Raw genomic sequence first — 18,796 nt, 5'->3', positions numbered from 1 at the left:
TGCACGGCCAAGCCTCTGCGGCTCCGGAACCAACGATGACACGGAGGGCACTGACATGCACCTCTCTGCTCCGAAACCGGCTTCTGCCGTTCAGCCGTGCACTTGTGCCTAGCGAGGTCACCCTGACGTGCGAAGTGCCGGGCGCGCGCACACACACACACACACACACACACACACACACACACACACACACACACACACACACACACACACACACACACACACACACACACACACACACACACACACACACACACTCACACAAACACACACACACACACACACACACACACTCACACCACACACACACACACACACACGCACACACACACACACACTCTCTCTCTCTCTCTCTCTCTCTCTCTCTCTCTCTCTCTCTCTCTCTCTCTCTCTCTCTCTCACACACACACACTCTCACCAACTCACTCATTCACTCACTCACACATACTCACGTGCACCTCACAAACACACCCTTATTTCACTGTTATCTTCTCACTTCTGCTCCATCCTTCATGGCTTCAGCATCCGCACTCTATGAATCTCCTTTCCTTTTTTTTTCTCTCCCCATTTTCCCTCCATGCATGAAGTAGGCTATAGCCTAGGCGCGATGGTCGAGACCTTGGCTTGGGCGTCGGAGCCTGCAAGGCTGTAGCACACCATCGCAACCGCTGCCCTGTAGATCTAGTACTAACGAAGTAAGTAGTTAGTTACGATTGCAGCCCCATAAAAAAAAAGTGCCGCCCCATTCATTTTTATTTTTTGTCATTTCCTCCTTCCTTTTTTTACGGATTGGGTGCGTGTTTTCAAGTAAAAAAAGAGATGACAGCAAGACGTCGTACAACGAAGATCAAGAGAGCTCGAGTCGGTGGTCGGAGTTGGCATGCCGTGGCCGATTGACGTTCGAGCACCCAGCCGGGTCAACCATGCCCATGATTGTAATGACCTTAGACCTCTACTACTGTATGCAAGCATGTTTGTGCTGCGAACCACAGTACAGCGGTTTGATTGCTTTTCGTCCTTCACTGCTGCAGTCCTTCACGCGTTCAGCCTCAAAGACAAGGTCATTTATTTTTTTAGCGCTAGTGCTCAGCGCCAATTCTTCTAACTCTGTCACCAGGTGTCTGTACTGTAGTGCTGTACCTCTACGGCTCTAGGTTTCGTGCGTGCCCGTGGCGTGGGCCGTGGAGACAGAAACACCGCGGAGAGAGTCGGCGTGTGCGCGTCGGTAGATCTCCCGCGCAGCTGATACCTTTGCCGGCACCTCCTCACATCTAGTCGGTCACTTCTGCCAAACTGTGGATATTATTAGCAGGTTTTTCAGGCAAGAAGTAGCCCACTGGATCGTCTCCGATCCTTCTTGAAAGCCGGTGCGCCGGTGTGGCTCGGCTTTCCCTGTCCTCAACATCCTTGTGATTGTCTCTGCCCGCTGGTGACTCCAGACTTTGAAGAGCCTGAGGTGCTCGCACTTCTCTTATTTACGGACCGTCGGTTCTCGGTAGCTATCGCTGGCGTTGCGACGGACGGGTCGGTGGTGCGCAACCGGCCGTGCGGACAGCAGTCGGACTCGGCCGGTACACCGCGAGTGTTAGCGGATGCTCTGATCTCTAAAGAATCAAGTGAAGCAGACTGGACAGAGGACTGAAGCTGCACCCTGCGACCCCTGTTGCCCTGTTGCCCTAATCAACAGGTTAGTAGATTTCGCGTTGTTGGCGTTGCGAAATAATTATGTTTGTCCTGTGTTTGCTGTAACCTGTAAGTGTACTAAGATTAGATGTTCAGTGTCGCTCATTGAAATCCAGTCGCGTCGTCACTCAAGTAACTTAGTTGCCACCTTGCAGCATTTCGAAGCCCAGTGTTCGCAGGGCTAGTACTGCACAACGCCTGGTATGGCGTGTATTTGAGCGACTCGACTGGATTTCATTGTGCAGTACCGTTAAGTACCGCCAGTGCGCCCCACCATCTCGTCCTTTCGTGGTCGTCTTGTGCAGGTGGTGTCCTGTCTGTAGGTCATACGACACGGACCTTGTACACACATTGCACGTTATGCAGTCAATCCGTACCCAGTTTACCTTCGAGCGGATGCGAGCTGCACATAAAAACATGCCGAGTGTGACCTTAGCACAAAAAAGGTTCTGACACCGTACAAACTTAGTAGCATTCTGCCATACGATTTTCTTCCCTTGGCTGTAAAAATCACGGTGGGGCGCTCTCGCGAGACGGGGCGCTCTGGCGGTACTTTACGGTGCCGTAGAATCATTTGGGCCGGGTTGAGCAGCTGTCGGAATGAATCGCTCACAGAACAAGCAACCGACGAAATCGGAGAGCACAGGAAATCCACAGCTCATTCATAACCCTCCGAGAGTGTGCAACTCCACTATGGGTGCTGTCCCGACAGAATTTCAAGTTGACGTCATAGTTATGATGCAGTGCGCACTGTACAAGTATTACCTGAACATGTGGTGGACAAATATGCCATATTTGATCCTGTGGTGGACAAAAAAGCCATATTTGATCCGGTACAAACTAGATCAAAGACAACGTGCGATGTGTTGACACCCCGTGCAAATGTCGTAAATCCCCGGTGCAAGGAGCATTGCATCATAAAAATGACGTCAACTTGAAATCCTGTCGGGACAACAGGGTATGCGGGAGTTACACACTCTTGGGAGGTCTTACTCTTGTTATAAATAATGATCATCAAGTACAGCAGGACTTCTGTCTGCCGTACAGCCATGAACAACATACTCCAGTAATAGGATCTGGGGTTGCAGGCATGCTGATGTAATTCGAAGAAGGGCCGTTGTGTTAGTCTGTGCAGAGTACGTTTCTTGTCACCGCCGTCATGTACAAAGCTGCATCATGGCTTTATAAACGGAGTACAATGACTATGCCTGTACAGCATGATCACTCACTCAACTGTACCAGTGAGCCAAGACAGCAAAATCATAATGTACAGGCAGAAAATTTCGTCGGTCAATAATTTCGTCCAACTCCACAGAAAGGGAGCTCGTCTAGTTGTAAATTTTGTCCATGGATCATAAGGGGCCGTCCGTAAACACATGTATTTACTTAGAAATAAAACTCCAGACGAATATTTCTACATAATATACAGTATTTCGCTGATCCGGGCGGTCCGGGTCCGGGCACTGCCCGTACCTTTGAAATGTCCCGAACTCTAAACCACATGCGTTTCGACGGGAAAGAGCCAGAGGTAGAGCCTGTGACGTCACTATTTCCCACAAAACGTGTCAGAAGAGTGGTACTATTTTCACTAAAACTCACGCAAAGGGTGCTGCCCGGTAGACCAAGGCGCCCGTGACTCATGCGTACACCAGTCGCCTGGTCACCATGCATGCAGGCTACATTTTTCACACCAAGGTTCGACTCAAAGGCTCAAACTAGGGAGTCGTAAGAGGCTTTTACGACTCCCTGGTTCAAAGGTTCAACTACAGTGACAGGAACGGGCCCAAACAGGCTGAAAATTGTAGCCTGAGGGCCTGATGACCAGGTGACTGGTGTACGCATCAGCACGTGACCGATTACTTAACCGTGTTCGATTGGGAAAAAGGGCCGAACGCTGCATCGCAGCCTTTTCGGACCAAAACCAGTCGACTCAGCGGCCAAAAGACTACAACATATGGACCAATCGCGGTTCTCCGTGCTTTTATAAGAACGAAACGGCATTTTTAGTCATTTTTCCATACAAATCCGTATCTAGTAGGGCACAGTCACCCAGTTTCGGTGGAAGTGCGCGAGTTCGATTGGGAATAAAGGAGGAAGGGAGCGTCTCACTTCCTCGCACCAAGACCATTCGACTCTGCACCCCGAAGACTACCACCGGTGAAAATTTGATTTTTAGGGTATACTTCCCCTTTAACGAGAGAGCTTGGAAGCTCAGGGCCCTACGCTATGCTTTTTTTGCCTTGATGACCTAGACAAAAAGAAGCATAGGGATGTTATAAATTCTTATAAATTTCTACTTTTTGTTTTTAGGCATAACCTGGGATTCGAACCCGCACTATCGCCCTGCATGCATCCCCCGATACACTTCGCATACATACTAATTCTTCCAAGTTGCTTCACGTTATGATCTTGTATTTGAAAGCCCTATTTGAATATGCATTGTGGCCAGCCGTCTTTGATTGTACGGTACGGTACGGGACAGGTACGATCGAGGGTAATACGACACCATCTACCGCCTTGATGACGGCAAAAAAAGCATAGAGATGTTATAAATTTTTCGAATCTCCTATTTTTCAGGCATTACCTGGGATTCGAACTTGCACTATCGCCCTACATATCTTCCCCCATACACTTCGCATTCATACTCATTCTTCCAAGTTGCTTCACGTTATGATCTTGCGTTTGAAAGCCCTATTTGAATAGTGCGGCCAGCTGTATGTGGCCAGCTGTGTTTGATGGTACGGTACGGTACGGGACAGATACGGGATAGCGCCAGGCGTGACACAAACACACAAACAAACACCCACTTAACCCTTTGAGGCCCATAGTACGGATATATCCGTACCAGTGTACAGTGCATACTTTTCAAAGCGCAACCTGGCGTAACTCGGCTGTCCCTTGACCAAATCGGACAATCGAAAGGGCTATCGACATTAGAACTGTCTCAGCTATCGGCTCGAATAAACCCGAAGGCGATCCGAGGTCGGAGAGCAGAGATACGAGACTCGAACTAAATTCGCTCAGCAGAGTCAACTCGAGCGCGTGCATTTTGAACTCGTTTTTAGGGGTTTTCCCTGACTCGCGGCCCTTGCAGCTACAGATAGTTCACGTCATCGCAAAGGCATGTTTCTCAGCTCTCCAGCAAAACAATTTGAGTGATCTGCGATGCAATTTGTTGAAATGGCAGAGAATTTGAGTTGGGCGCTCGCAATGCTGGCTTTGGAGCGCCGTATCGCGCTGCGGCGCTGGTTCTGTGGATCGAGTGATGGATTGCTGGCTATCGCTGTGTTTCTCTGGCCAAGAGCTTTCCAGAAAGCTCAAGATCACCAAAATCGGCCAAAGGACACCAACTTTACGACCAGATAAGTAACTGGGCTCGCGTATGCAGTGCATTTCTTGAAATAATTGTGGGCCCTAAAGGGTTAAAGCTGTGTGGACCCTGGCTAGCGCCAGACGTTACTGAAGTAACGTATTCTGCATAGCTACGGGAATAAATAAAGGGAAATACCTGTTTAACGACATAATCATTAACTTTGCGACATCAAAAAGTCTTACTTGAAAGCAAAATGGCTGCCGGTACTTGGTACTGTACACATTTGCAGGATGGAAAATCTAGCTCTCCCGCTCCAGCTTGCTATCTGAGTGGCACAGTGTGCTGTGGATCAGCGTGGCTGGGCTCTCTTGCTACGCACAACCCAGCAGAAAGATTTGTATGACTCACGATTGTCAGCCTCCTGATTGTCAGTCTCCTGATAGTCAGTCTTCTGATTGTCACTGCCATGCTGCTGCTTTTCGGACTCCTTATTCCAAAAACCCAAGATCATCAGACCCCCTATGGTAGAGCTGTCGGTTTTCTGCCTTCTGTTCGTCTCTCTCGTGCCTAGCTGTTCTGGTAGTGTTGTCTGCGCTCTCATTGTCTGTCTACTGATTGTCTTTCTCTGCAGTATATTGCCATAATACATTGGAGCATGGACAGCGTGTAGGACATCCTACCAGTGCTGTGCAGATAGCGAGATGGATGGTGACGGTAAGCGGGAGGCCTCTGTGTGCACATTAGGGAGTCGTAGCGTCCGCGGAGATGATTCAAAATCACAGTGTTCAAAGTGATGTGCGTTTCGATCACGGATCTGAAAGTACTACCTAATCCGTTTTCTATTCAATCCTTTCATTTCCCCTTCTAACCCCCACTGACCCTTATCGTCGTGGTTGGCGATTTCTTCTTTCTTATTTTAATTTTTATTCTTATTTTACTGGGGAATTCCCAACAGGCGTCATCGCCTTCTTACAGGGAACCCAAAGAAAGTCTTTGACCACTTGGTGGTGGGTCTGATCTACTCACCTCCCACCGTTTAGGCTCTGCATCTGCGCCTTGATCCTAAAGGGTGGTGGCGTTCCTACGACGGATGCGGAAAACTCGGCTTACAGCCGAGTCTCGCGCGAACCGTGAAATTTATTTATTATTTAAAGAAAGTCTTGATGGATGATCGGAATTCTGCAGGTGAACTAGAAAGGCTGCTATCACCCACTCTCTTCCCATTGGCCGGTGTTTCCGCTGAGTCTTGAGATGTTGTAATAAATAAATTAAGTATATAAACAGCCTGCTGTCTACAGCATTGGGTAAATAAAATCGATGGAAATCCGCGATTATGATCGCAGGTTTGACATGCTGACTCCGAGCTCGATCCAGACAGGCGATGCAGATGCAAGCCTGTATGAATTGGTCCTGCCCCAAAGCTGACTGTAACAGGCAGTGCCGGGTCGATACCCACTAGAGTTGCGGTCACCCGTATTGTCTCCACTGTAGACTACGACTCCCTGGTAGACTTACAGCCACCGTATTGTCTCCACTGTAGACTACGACTCCCTGGTGGACTTACAGCGGATGTATGGTGCAACTCCTGCACCTCGTATGCACTCGCCTGAAGCTCCTGTTTCCATATGCGTTTGTTGTCCTCCTTGGTAGTTGTGAATAAACAACAGCCACCTGTATTGTCTCCCTCTGTAGGCTACCACTCCCTGTTTGGTTTACAGTCATCCATATTGTTGCCTCTGTAGGCTACAACTCCCTGGTGGACTTATAACCATCGGTATTGTCTCCCTCTGTAGGCTACGACTCCCTGGTGGATTTATAACCATTGGTACTGTCTCCCTCTGTAGGCTACGATTCCCTGGTGGACTTATAACCATCGGTATTGTCTCCCGCTGTAGGCTACGACTCCCTGGTGGACTTATAACCATTGGTACTGTCTCACTCTGTAGGCTACAACTCCCTGGTGGACTTATAACCATCGGTATTGTCTCCCTCTGTAGGCTACGACCCCCTTGTGGACTTATAACCATCGGTATTGTCTCCCTCTGTAGGCTACCACTCCCTGGTGGACTTATAACCATCGGTATTGTCTCCCTCTGTAGGCTACGACTTCTTGGTGGACTTATAACCATTGGTACTGTCTCCCTCTGTAGGCTACGACTCCCTGGTGGACTTATAACCATCGGTATTGTCTCCCCCTGTAGGCTACGACTCCTTGGTGGACTTATAACCATCGGTATTGTCTCCCTCTGTAGGCTACACCTCCCTGGTGGACTTATAACCATCGGTATTGTCTCCCTCTGTAGGCTACGACTCCCGGGTGGACTTATAACCATCGGTATTCTCTCCCCCTGTAGGCTACGAGTCCTTGGAGGACTTATAACCATCGGTATTGTCTCCCTCTGTAACAACTCCCTGGTGGAGTTATAACCATCGGTTTTGTCTCCCTCTGTAGGCTACAACTCCCTGGTGGACTTATAACCATCGGTATTGTCTCCCTCTCTAGGCTACAACTCCCTGGTGGACTTATAACCATCGGTATTGTCTCCGTCTGTAGGCTACGACTCCCTGGTGGACTTATAACCATAGGTATTGTCTCCCTCTGTAGGCTACTACTCCCTGGTGGACTTATAACCATCGGTATTGTCTCCCTCTGTAGGCTACTACTCCCTGGTGGACTTATAACCATCGGTATTGTCTCCCTCTGTAGGCTACCACTCCCTGGTGGACTTATAACCATCGGTATTGTCTCCCTCTGTAGGCTACCACTCCCTGGTGGACTTATAACTATCGGTATTGTCTCCCTCTGTAGGCTACGACTCCCTTGTGGACTTATAACCATCGGTATTGTCTCCCTCTGTAGGCTTCGAATCCCTGGTGGACTTATAACCATCGGCATTGTCTCCCCCTGTAGGCTACGACTCCCTGGTGGACTTATAACCATCGGTATTGTCTCACTCTGTAGACTACAACTCCCTGGTGGACTTATAACCATCGGTATTGTCTCCCCCTGTAGGCTACAACTCCCTGGTGGACTTATAACCATCGGTATTGTCTCCCTCTGTAGGCTAGGACTCCCTGGTGGACCTATAACCATCGGTATTGTCTCCCTCTGTATGCTACGACTCTCTGGTGGACTTATAACCATCGGTATTGTCTCCCTCTGTAGGCTACGACTCCCTGGTGGACTTATAACCATCGGTATTGTCTCCCCCTGTAGGCTACGACTCCTTGGTGGACTTATAACCATCGGTATTGTCTCCCTCTGTAGGCTTCAACTCCCCGGTGGACTTATAACCATCGGTATTGTCTCCCTCTGTAGGCTACAACTCCCTGGTGGACTTATAACCATCGGTGTTGTCTCCCTCTGTAGGCTACGACTCCCTGGTGGACTTATAACCATCGGTATTGTCTCCCGCTGTAGGCTACGACTCCCTGGTGGACTTATAACCATCGGTATTGTCTCCCCCTGTAGGCTACAACTCCCTGGTGGACTTATAACCATCGGTATTGTCTCCCTCTGTAGGCTACGACTCCCTGGTGGACTTATAACCATCGGTATTGTCTCCCGCTGTAGGCTACGACTCCCTGGTGGACTTATAACCATCGGTATTGTCTCCCCCTGTAGGCTACAACTCCCTGTGGACTTATAACCATCGGCATTGTCTCCCTCTGTAGGCTACGACTCCCTGGTGGACTTATAACCATCGGTATTGTCTCCCCCTGTAGGCTACAACTCCCTGGTGGACTTATAACCATCGGTATTGTCTCCCTCTGTAGGCTACGACTCCCTGGTGGACTTATAACCATCGGTATTGTCTCCCTCTGTAGGCTACGACTCCCTGGTGGACTTATAACCATCGGTATTGTCTCCCCCTGTAGGCTACGACTCCTTGGTGGACTTATAACCATCGGTATTGTCTCTCTCTGTAGGCTACTACTCCCTGGTGGCCTTATAACCATCGGTATTGTCTCCCTCTGTAGGCTACAATTCCCTGGTGGACTTAAAGCCATCGGTATTGTTTCCGTCTTTAGGCTACGACTCCCTTGTGGACTTATAACCATCGGTATTGTCTCCCTCTGTAGGCTACGACCCCCTTGTGGACTTATAACCATCGGTATTGTCTCCCTCTGTAAGCTACGACTCCCTGGTGGACTTATAACCATCGGTGTTGTCTCCCTCTGTAGGCTACGACTCCCTGGTGGACTTATAACCATCGGTATTGTCTCCCTCTGTAGGCTACGACTCCCTGGTGGACTTATAACCATCGGTATTGTCTCCCCCTGTAGGCTACGACTCCTGGGTGGACTTATAACCATCGGTACTGTCTCCCTCTGTAGGCTACGACTCCCTGGTGGACTTATAACCATCGGTATTGTCTCCCCCTGTAGGCTACGACTCCCTTGTGGACTTATAACCATCGGTATTGTCTCCCTCTGTAGGCTACAACTCCCTGGTGGACTTATAACCATCGGTATTGTCTCCCTCTGTAGGCTACCACTCCCTGGTGGACTTATAACCATCGGTATTGTCTCTCTCTGTAGGCTACTACTCCCTGGTGGCCTTATAACCATCGGTATTGTCTCCCTCTGTAGGCTACAACTCCCTGGTGGACTTATAGCCATCGGTATTGTTTCCGTCTTCAGGCTACGACTCCCTTGTGGACTTATAACCATCGGTATTGTCTCCCTCTGTAGGCTACGACCCCTTTGTGGACTTATAACCATCGGTATTGTCTCCCTCTGTAGGCTTCGAATCCCTGGTGGACTTATAACCATCGGTATTGTCTCCCCCTGTAGGCTGCGATTTCCTGGTGGAATTATAACCATCGGTATTCTCTCCCCCTGTAGGCTACAACTCCCTGGTGGACTTATAACCATCGGTATTGTCTCCCTCTGTAGGCTACAACTCCCTGGTGGACTTATAACCATCGGTATTGTCTCCCTCTGTAGGCTACGACTCCTTGGTTGGTTTACAGTTGCCCGTATTGTCTCACCTGCAGGCCACAACTCCCTGGTGGACACATGGCCACTATCTAACCTGTCTCCATATAATTCTACAGACCACTGTCTAACCTATCTCTATGTTACTCTACAGACCACTGTCTAACCTATCTCTATGTAACCATGATAACTCTACAGACCAACAATCGGAAATAGTCCCGCTGGATTTTGAAAGCCCGATTTCGGCCGAATTGAGGCTAAAAATCACTTTAAACTTGAAAAATTAACTGGAATACTGAGCCAGCAAATATATTTAAAAAATAGAAGAAATCACATGGACATGTGTTAGAGCTAGGTCTCAGTAGCCTGTCAGTTTTGTGCCCTGTTATCGCACATTCTGGCTGCTACACAGTCGTGGATAGTTGCTTCATAACTCGTTTCCATGTGATTTCTTCTATTTGAATTGAACTTTATAAAAATCTGATTTTTGGATCTGGGAGACACCAAAAGGTTAGGGTGCCCAGTCTCCTATGAATCGACTGTAGCAGTGTTGATGGATTAGGTGGCTTCCAATGCCTACTGTATGTACTGTCGTGAACAGGGAAATCCAGTCGGAGGTCAAGCGGACCCAGTGCGCCGGCCACGCAGCCGTGCGTTCGCATGCGACCAACATGTGCACTGTGCATGCAACGTTCTGTACGCACTGAGGGCGCCAGTCGCGGTTATTCGACCTGATTTTCATGTCCACAGCAGCAGATCAGACCCGGTCACCACGTCCACGATTCATGCCTGCGATGCTGCACCGCTGCTTTGCATGTCATGTGGACTTAGTAAAAACCAAAAAACTGTGTTCTGTGCGAAGCCGGGCTTAATGTAGTGGCTGGTCAACAACCTAACCAGTAAACGTGGTGTCTTGGCCATCATGGCAGCTGGTCGTCATGGCAGCTGGTCGTCATGGTAGCTGGTCGTCATGGTGGCTGTTCGTCATGGTAGCTGGTCGTCCTGGTGGCTGGTCGTCATGATAGCTGGTCGTCATAGCAGCTGGTCATCATGGTAGCTGGTCGTCATGATAGCTGGTCGTCATGGTAGCTGGTCGTAATGCGGGTGGGTTTGCATGCGGGTTTGGGTGCGGGTGTGTTTGCGTGCGAGTGGGTTTTCATGCGGGTGGGTTTGCATGCGGGTGGGTTTGGGTGTGGGTGGGTTTACGCGCGGGTGGGTTTGCGTGCGGGTTGGTTTGCAGGCGGGTGGTTCGTTTAGGGAAGGTGTGTGTAGGTGTGTGTAGGTTTGTTACTCTGGTGTGCTGTTGCGGCTTGTCTGCAGATTGCGTTGGTTCTTGAGCAGGTAATCAGAGGTAATGGATAGTGCCTTGTGAGGGGAAGCAGCAGTGCAGATCATACATGATGATATTGATGATTATGTTGTGTTTATGTTTCCGTCCGTCCGTCTTATCTGTTTGTCTGTCTGTCCGTCTGTCTGTCTGTCCATCCGTCTGTCTGTGTGTGTGTTTGTGTGTGTGTGTGTCTGCCTGTCTGTCTGTCTGTCTGTCCGTCCGTCCGTCCGTCCGTCTGTCTGTCTGTCTGTCTGTATGTATGTCTGTGTGTGCATCTGTACTGTAATTGTAGAAACTTCAGACATCACACCTGTTCCCACAGACATGGATTCGCCGTCAGCACTGGCAGAAGACGAGCAAGTATCCGCAAGTGTCTCCTCTACATCAGAAGCATTACCAGTACCAGCAGAAAGTGTAGGAGATTTCCCTTTCACACACCCCAGTGCAAACAGTCCAGCATCACCAATAACTCGTTTTGTTGATACGTACGTACAGCATGCAACACAGCGTAGCCACAGCAGCAGCACCATCAGTGGTGACAACAGCAACTTCACGTATCCAGTTCAGGATGCAGCAGCGTATGGTCATCGTCTACAGAAACCAATCACTGTATCACGTATGTTGGAGAGGATACAACCAACAACAGCATCAGCTCAGTTTGTTCGTAATGTTGTCTCATCCACTGGTGGTCACTGTGACCTGTCTCAACTATCGTCAGAGCTGGACACTGACTTCAGTAAGGAATTAGTGCATGTTGGTGTGTTTATGGTGGGTGCATGCGCAGATGTGTGTGTGTGTGTGTGTGTGTGTGTGTGTGTGTGTGTTTGTGCGAGTGCGCGCACACATATGTGTGTGTGTGTGTTTGCGTGCTAGCTAGTTTTGTTGGTGGGTTCACATATCGTATTATCTCTATTACAAGCACAGTCTCTTGTAGGAAAATTGTAAAATTTATAACATCCCTATGCTTTTTTGCCTAGATCATCAAGGTGGTAGACGGTGTCGTATTACCCTCGACCGTACCTGTCCCGTACCGTACCATCAAAGACGGCTGGCCACAAACAGCTGGTCACAATATTCAAATAGGGCTTTCAAATGGAAGATCATAACGTGAAGCAACTTGGAAGAATTAGTATGTATGCGAAGTGTATCGGGGGATGCATGCAGGGCAATAGTGCGGGTTCGAATCCCAGGTTATGTCTTGAAAAAAAAGGAGAAATGAAAAATTTACTATGTTTTTTTGCCTAGGTCATCAAAGCAAAAAAGCATAGCGTAGGGCCCTGAGCTTCCAAGCTCTCTCTTTTATGAGGTGGAATTTCACTGGCCATTTTAACATTTACCTGCACAACTTTGCATTCTTGAACAATAAATAATGGCTATGTGGGTATTGGCGGTAAGGTCATAGTTTGTGGCATTGAACTAATACACAAGTTCCAAAGTCTGTGTACGTGTGTAAGCACTCTCATGTATTTGTGTACTGTATGTGTGTCATTTTCTGCGTGTTGTTTTTGTGCATATTAGTCTCGTCTGGTCCTGGGCAAGTGGAAAGTGATAGCTTATGGCCACAACGAGCACCGGCATTATCCGAAGCAAGAACAACTCTATCAGAGGCTGACATAGAACCAAATAGAGCATGCGCTAGAATTGCAGAACACGATGAAGATCTCTCATCCTTTCTTCCACCGTCATGTCCGTCATCGTCAAGTTTGGATCCAATTCGTGATAATCTTTACCTTGCAGCAACGAGTGGTAGTTATACACCGGTACTGCAAGATACCATACCACCCTTTTCTTCCATCACATCACCTACAAATTACCAACATCACAAACACATACCGCAACAGCAACAGCAGCAGCAGCAGCACTATCACCGGCTGCAGCATCAGCAGTGGCACCATCTGCAGCAACAGCAGCAACACCAGCAGCAACAGCAGCAGCGGCACCAGCAGCACCACCAACAGCAGCAGTACCAGCAGCAGCAGTACCAGCAGCAGCAGTACCAGCAGCAGCAGTACCAGCAGCAGCAGTACCAGCAGTACCAGCAGCAGCAACAGCACAACCGGCAGCAACACGAGCAGCAACAACAGCAGCAGCAGCAGCAGCAGCGGCACCTGCAGTACCACCAACAGCAGCAGTACCAGCAGCAACGACAGCAACAACAACAGCAGCAACAGCACAGCTGGCAGCAACACCAGCAGCAACACCAGCAGCAGCAGAAGCAACACCAGCAGCAGCAGCAACACCAGCAGCAACACCAGCAGCAGCAGCAGCAACAGCAGCAGCAACACCAGCAGCAGCAGCAGCAGCAGCAACAGCAGCAGCGGCACCAGCATCACGAGCAGGCTGGACAGCATCACAACATCCAGTCGTCTGCTTCACAGATGTTTGCAAGGAGTCCATTGTCGACGGATGTTGGCACACGATTTTCAGACTTCAGCCAATCCTCTCCTAGCCGCCAGAGTAAGTGTTATGTGCTATGTGATTATCCATCAGACATTAATTTGTATGGTATGTGTTGCCTAATAAGCAGAAACTGATGGTTCCGGGTAAGTAGTGTGACAAGAGTGCAAGGAACTGAAGATGATCACCATCCCCACTTCTAGTGCAGCGAGATATTTGAAGCAGGGCTGTAACAGCTAGGGGTTTGGTCTGGTAACAAGTTCGGGTATTTCTATCCGGGCAGCAAGGGCACCCTATCGGGTATTTCTATCCGGGCAGCAAGGGTACCCTATCGGGTATTTCTATCCGGGCAGCAAGGGTACCCTATCGGGTATTTCTATCCGGGCAGCAAGGGTACCCTATCGGGTGTTTCTATCCCGGCAGCAAGGGTACCCTATCGGGTGTTTCTATCCGGGTAGCAAGGGTACCCTATCGGGTATTTCTATCCGGGCAGCAAGGGTACCCTATCGGGTATTTCTATCCCGGTAGCAAGGGTACTCTATCGGGTATTTCTATCCGGGCAGCAAGGGTATCCTATCGGGTGTTTCTATCCCGGCAGCAAGGGTACCCTATCGGGTATTTCTATCCGGGCAGCAAGGTCACCCTATCGGGTATTTCCATCCGGGCAGCAAGGGTACCCTATCGGGTATTTCCATCCGGGCAGCAAGGGTACCCTATCGGGTATTTCTATCCGGGCAGCAAGGGTACCCTATCGGGTAATTGTATCCGGGCAGCATGGGTACCCTATCGGGTATTTCTATCCGGGCAGCAAGGGTACCCTATCGGGTATTTCTATCCGGGCAGCAAGGGTACCCTATCGGGTATTTCTATCCGGGTAGCAAGGGTACACTATCGGATATTTCTATCCGGGCAGCAAGGGTACCCTATCGGGTATTTCTATCCCGGCAGCAAGGGTACCCTATCGGGTATTTCTATCCGGGCAGCAAGGGTACCCTATCGGGTATTTCTATCCGGGCAGCAAGGGTACCCTATCGGGTATTTCTATCCGGGCAGCAAGGGTACCCTATCGGGTATTTCTATCCGGGCAGCAAGGGTACACTATCGGGTATTTCTATCCGGGCAGCAAGGGTACCCTATCGGGTATTTCTATCCCGGCAGCAAGGGTACCCTATCGGGTATTTCTATCCCGGCAGCAAGGGTACCCTACCGGGTATTTGTATCCAGGCAGCAAGGGTACCCTGTCGGGTATTTCTATCCCGGCAGCAAGGGTACCCTATCGGGTATTTGTATCCGGGCAGCAAGGGTACCCTATCGGGTATTTGTATCCGGGCAGCAAGGGCACCCTATCGGGTATTTCTATCCGGGCAGCAAGGGCACCCTATCGGGTATTTCTATCCAGGCAGTAAGGGCACCCTATCGGGTATTTGTATCCGGGCAGCAAGGGTACCCTATCGGGTATTTCTATCCGGGCAGCAAGGGTACCCCATCGGGTATTTCTATCCGGGCAGCAAGGGTACCCTATCGGGTATTTCTATCCGGGTAGCAAGGGTACCCTGTCGGGTATTTTGGACATAAGTTGTACAGTGAGTGTACACTTGCGCTGCATAGAAAGTGTACAGTAAGCATGTAGCCATGCTGTTTACGTGCACCATAGCGAAAACACCCTACTCCAACTACCCGATCGGGTTCTCAGGAGCAAACTTCTGCCTGAATGCCTGCTCTAGTTACGAGTAGCACAGGCACCCTTCTGCCCGATGACACCCGTCATTTGAAGCACGAGTGTGTTGATGTGGCCTCTTCCACATCTCTATTCCTGTGTTGCTGTGGCCTCCTCTACATCTCTTTTGTGTTGATGTGGCCTCTTCCACATCTCTATTCCTGTGTTGATGTGGCCTATTCCACATCTCTATTCCTGTTGATGTGGCCCCTTCCACATGTCTATTCCTGTGTTGATGTGGCCTCTTCCACATCTCTATTCCTGTGTTGATGTGGCCTCGTCCACATCTCTATTCCTGTGTTCAGAATTGACTGCGTTGCCAAGAGCCTGACTTGACATTTGTATGTCTGCCTGTTTGTGAACGTTCATCCATGTGCGGGTGGTTTCTGGTGTATGCGCGCACGCTTGTGTGTGTGTGTAGCATTATAGTAATAATGCAGATTAATGGGTGCACGCGGCCTCCTGTTCCGGCAGTGACCTCTCTCTGACCTCTCTCTTGGCTCCGCCAAGATCCTGCTCCGGCAGTGTCTATGTCTTTAATCCCGCTCACGGTTGCTTCGGTACGAGGCTTGCTGGCCACAATGGGCCATGCTCTTTTCCGGCTACTCAGGGCTCTCGGTCTTCGTCCCTTGGACGTGACTATCCTCTTGGCTCCGCCAAGATCCTGCTCTCTCTGTAGCCTCTCACTTCGCTGGCCAGCACCCTCCTAACCGCAAGCTGCTGTGTGTTGTAGTTAATGTAGCATTATAGTAATAATGCAGATTAATGGGTGCACGCGGCTGCTTCGTGCTACCACTCAAACTATGCTGCTATGAACGTGCGCTGTACGTGCTCACATGGTACTCTATGCATCGTGGCATTCTATGTGTCATACAACGTGACACTCAACGCGACATTCATTCATGCGCGACGCTCAACGTAGGCGGCATGCGTCGTAGGCACTCAACGTGTCATACTAAAGTTTGGCGTTCATGCGTGTCGCTCGCCTCCGATGTGGAAGGCGTGTGGCTGCGTTATGATGACGCTTGCTCGTAGCTTAATGTGGGTGGCATGCATTGTTGCATGTCTTGCTAGAGTTTGCTCTGCTATATGGGCCTCAACCAGCGAAAACAGCGCTTAGGGTCAACATTTTCAAAATTCCTTTTTGATTAGAAATTTGTTGAAACCCATCTTCTGAAGGACCTCAGCCAAGAAAAAGTTCAATATTCCGATTCTAAACGGGTGTATACACCAATATACAAGATGTACTCCAAATTGGTGCAATGTATGTATACGATGTATGTGTACAATGAATATTCAGCATTCGAAGGTGGGTGGGCAGCTTGAATACTTTTTGAAATAGTGCAGTAAGCAGCTATAATGACAAAGAATAGCTGAGCAGTGCGGAGAAATGATCGACATATTCGCAGCTGCATCCTGCGTGGAGTCGTTCCGCAATCTCGTCTTCCATTTCTTCCTCCGCAGCTGAAGACACGACGTCGCTGCCTTCACTCGCCCCAGACTCAGAATTTATCTCAGACGACTCCTCATCTTCCGACTCTGACGAGTCATCGGCCACCTTGAGCCGCATCGCAGCAGGAGATGACGGCTGTGATTCCGCCTCGCTGTCGACATCGATGTCGAGACCAAAGAACGTCTCATCCTCACTCTGAACTTCAGCGGCTACTTCAGAATCCACACCCCACCAGGCTCGAGCTAGCTGTACACAATGACTGCCGTGTGTGCTCTGCGAACAGCTTTGGCGTCCGCAGCCATCGCAACAAGATCAAGGAACACTGGAGTCGCCACACGACACCACTTCAACTTCAAATAAATTACTTCAAGCAAGGAGTTCAAGAAGTCGTCGCGCTGTTTGCAGCGCGATCAAAAAATCGTTGAACGTCACAAATCGACCTTTTTCTCGGAAAAATTACGAAATCTCTAAGGGTTGTTTTCGCTGATTGCGGCTCCTATATTTTCGATCCGTTCTCTGCGACAATCATTCTTCCTTGCTCGTAGTGTGTATTATATTTCGATTCGTTCTGTGTGCGGATCACTCTTGTCAGATCATTGTGTTTCACCCACCCACCTCCCATTTCTCATCTCTCATTTACTTTGATAAAGTAAATAAAGGGGTGTTGGCCATGCTCATTTCCGGCTACTCGGGGCTCTCGGTCTTCGTCCCTTGGACGTGACTATCCTCTTGGCTCCGCCAAGATCCTGCTCTCTCTGTAGCCTCTCACTTCGCTGGCCAGCACCCTCCTAACCGCAAGCTGCTGTGTGTTGTAGTTAATGTCTGTGTGCATGTATGTGTGTGTGTGTGTGTGTGTGTATGTGTGTGTGTGTGTGTGTGTGTGTGTGCGCACATGCGTGCATGGATGTGGATGTGAATGTCATTTGTTGTGTATTCGCCCTGTACAGGTCATGGTGAACTCCAGCAGCAGCCACCAGTGCTTGCCACTACATTTCCACATCATCCAGGCAAAGAACAAACGTTGCCTTCAGCCACAGCAGACACTGTAACAGCAACAACAACAGTATCAACGCGCAGAGCAGCCAATAGCCAATCAGCAAGATCCGTAACAACACGAGCCAATGTAGCATCAACCCGGGCTGCAGTAGTAAGTGATGACAAGCGTTTTCAGCCACCTCCTCGGAGACTTGCACCAGAAACACGGTCGACTGAGAAGACGGCTGTGTTGGTGAGAACAAGATCAAGAGCGTCATCAGCCATGACCGCCTCTTCATCGCTTTCGCCGAACAGTCGAGTAGAAAGTGTGAGGGGAACATCAACTGCGAGGTCAATGCCACAACATCAGCAATATCCTACATCTGCAGAGCGGCACACACATTCCTTGACCACACAGTCACCTTTGATACCAACATCATCATCAACATCATCACCAGTAGCAGCATCAGCACCAGCACCAACATCATCCTCATCATCACCAGGAGCAGCACCAGCACCAACATCATCTTCTTCACAAGCAGTGCCATCGCTATCAGCATCAGCAGTATCATCTTCTGCACCAGCACCAGCACCAGCAGCAGCACCAGCAGCAACACCAGCAGCACCAGCCATAGCGGAGGTCCTACCACCCAGCTACAATTTTTCATCTGAGTATGGGTCCAATGCAGTAGTGGAAGCTCTTCAACAAGGATCATTACAGCCCTACATAATACAACCTCCTCAGTACACTACCCTACAGGACCAAAGTGTACAGTGTAGTCTGCAGCAGCATGGACAGCAGCAGCATGGACAGCAGCAGCATGGACAGCAGCCGCAGCATGGACAGCAGCAGCATGGACAGCAGCCGCAGCATGGACAGCAGCAGCATGGCCAGCAGCAGCATGGACAGCAGCAGCATGGACAGCAGCAGCATGGACAGAAGCAGCATGGACAGCAGCAGCATGGACAGCAGCAGCATGGACAGCA

The 18,796-nt window shown here is 49.7% G+C and overlaps 1 protein-coding gene across 1 annotated transcript in view; it reads left to right on the top strand.

The window, feature by feature from the left end:
* The first annotated feature begins 890 nt into the window (after positions 1-890).
* Positions 891-18,796, top strand: part of LOC135827424 (uncharacterized) — a 19,063-nt gene continuing 1,157 nt past the window's right edge. Inside the window, exons 1-5 of the mRNA XM_065339920.1 lie at positions 891-1,687; positions 5,628-5,710; positions 11,560-12,003; positions 12,786-13,724; positions 17,782-18,796. The exon at positions 17,782-18,796 is cut by the window's right edge and continues 1,157 nt beyond it. Of these exons, the coding sequence (XP_065195992.1) occupies positions 5,698-5,710; positions 11,560-12,003; positions 12,786-13,724; positions 17,782-18,796 (2,411 nt within the window). The 5' untranslated portion in view covers positions 891-1,687; positions 5,628-5,697. The remainder of the gene's footprint in view (positions 1,688-5,627; positions 5,711-11,559; positions 12,004-12,785; positions 13,725-17,781) is intronic.

This window comes from Sycon ciliatum, chromosome 11 (genome assembly GCF_964019385.1).
Source record: "Sycon ciliatum chromosome 11, ocSycCili1.1, whole genome shotgun sequence".
NCBI lineage: Eukaryota > Metazoa > Porifera > Calcarea > Leucosolenida > Sycettidae > Sycon > Sycon ciliatum.
This window is presented reverse-complemented; position numbering and strand designations above follow the sequence as displayed.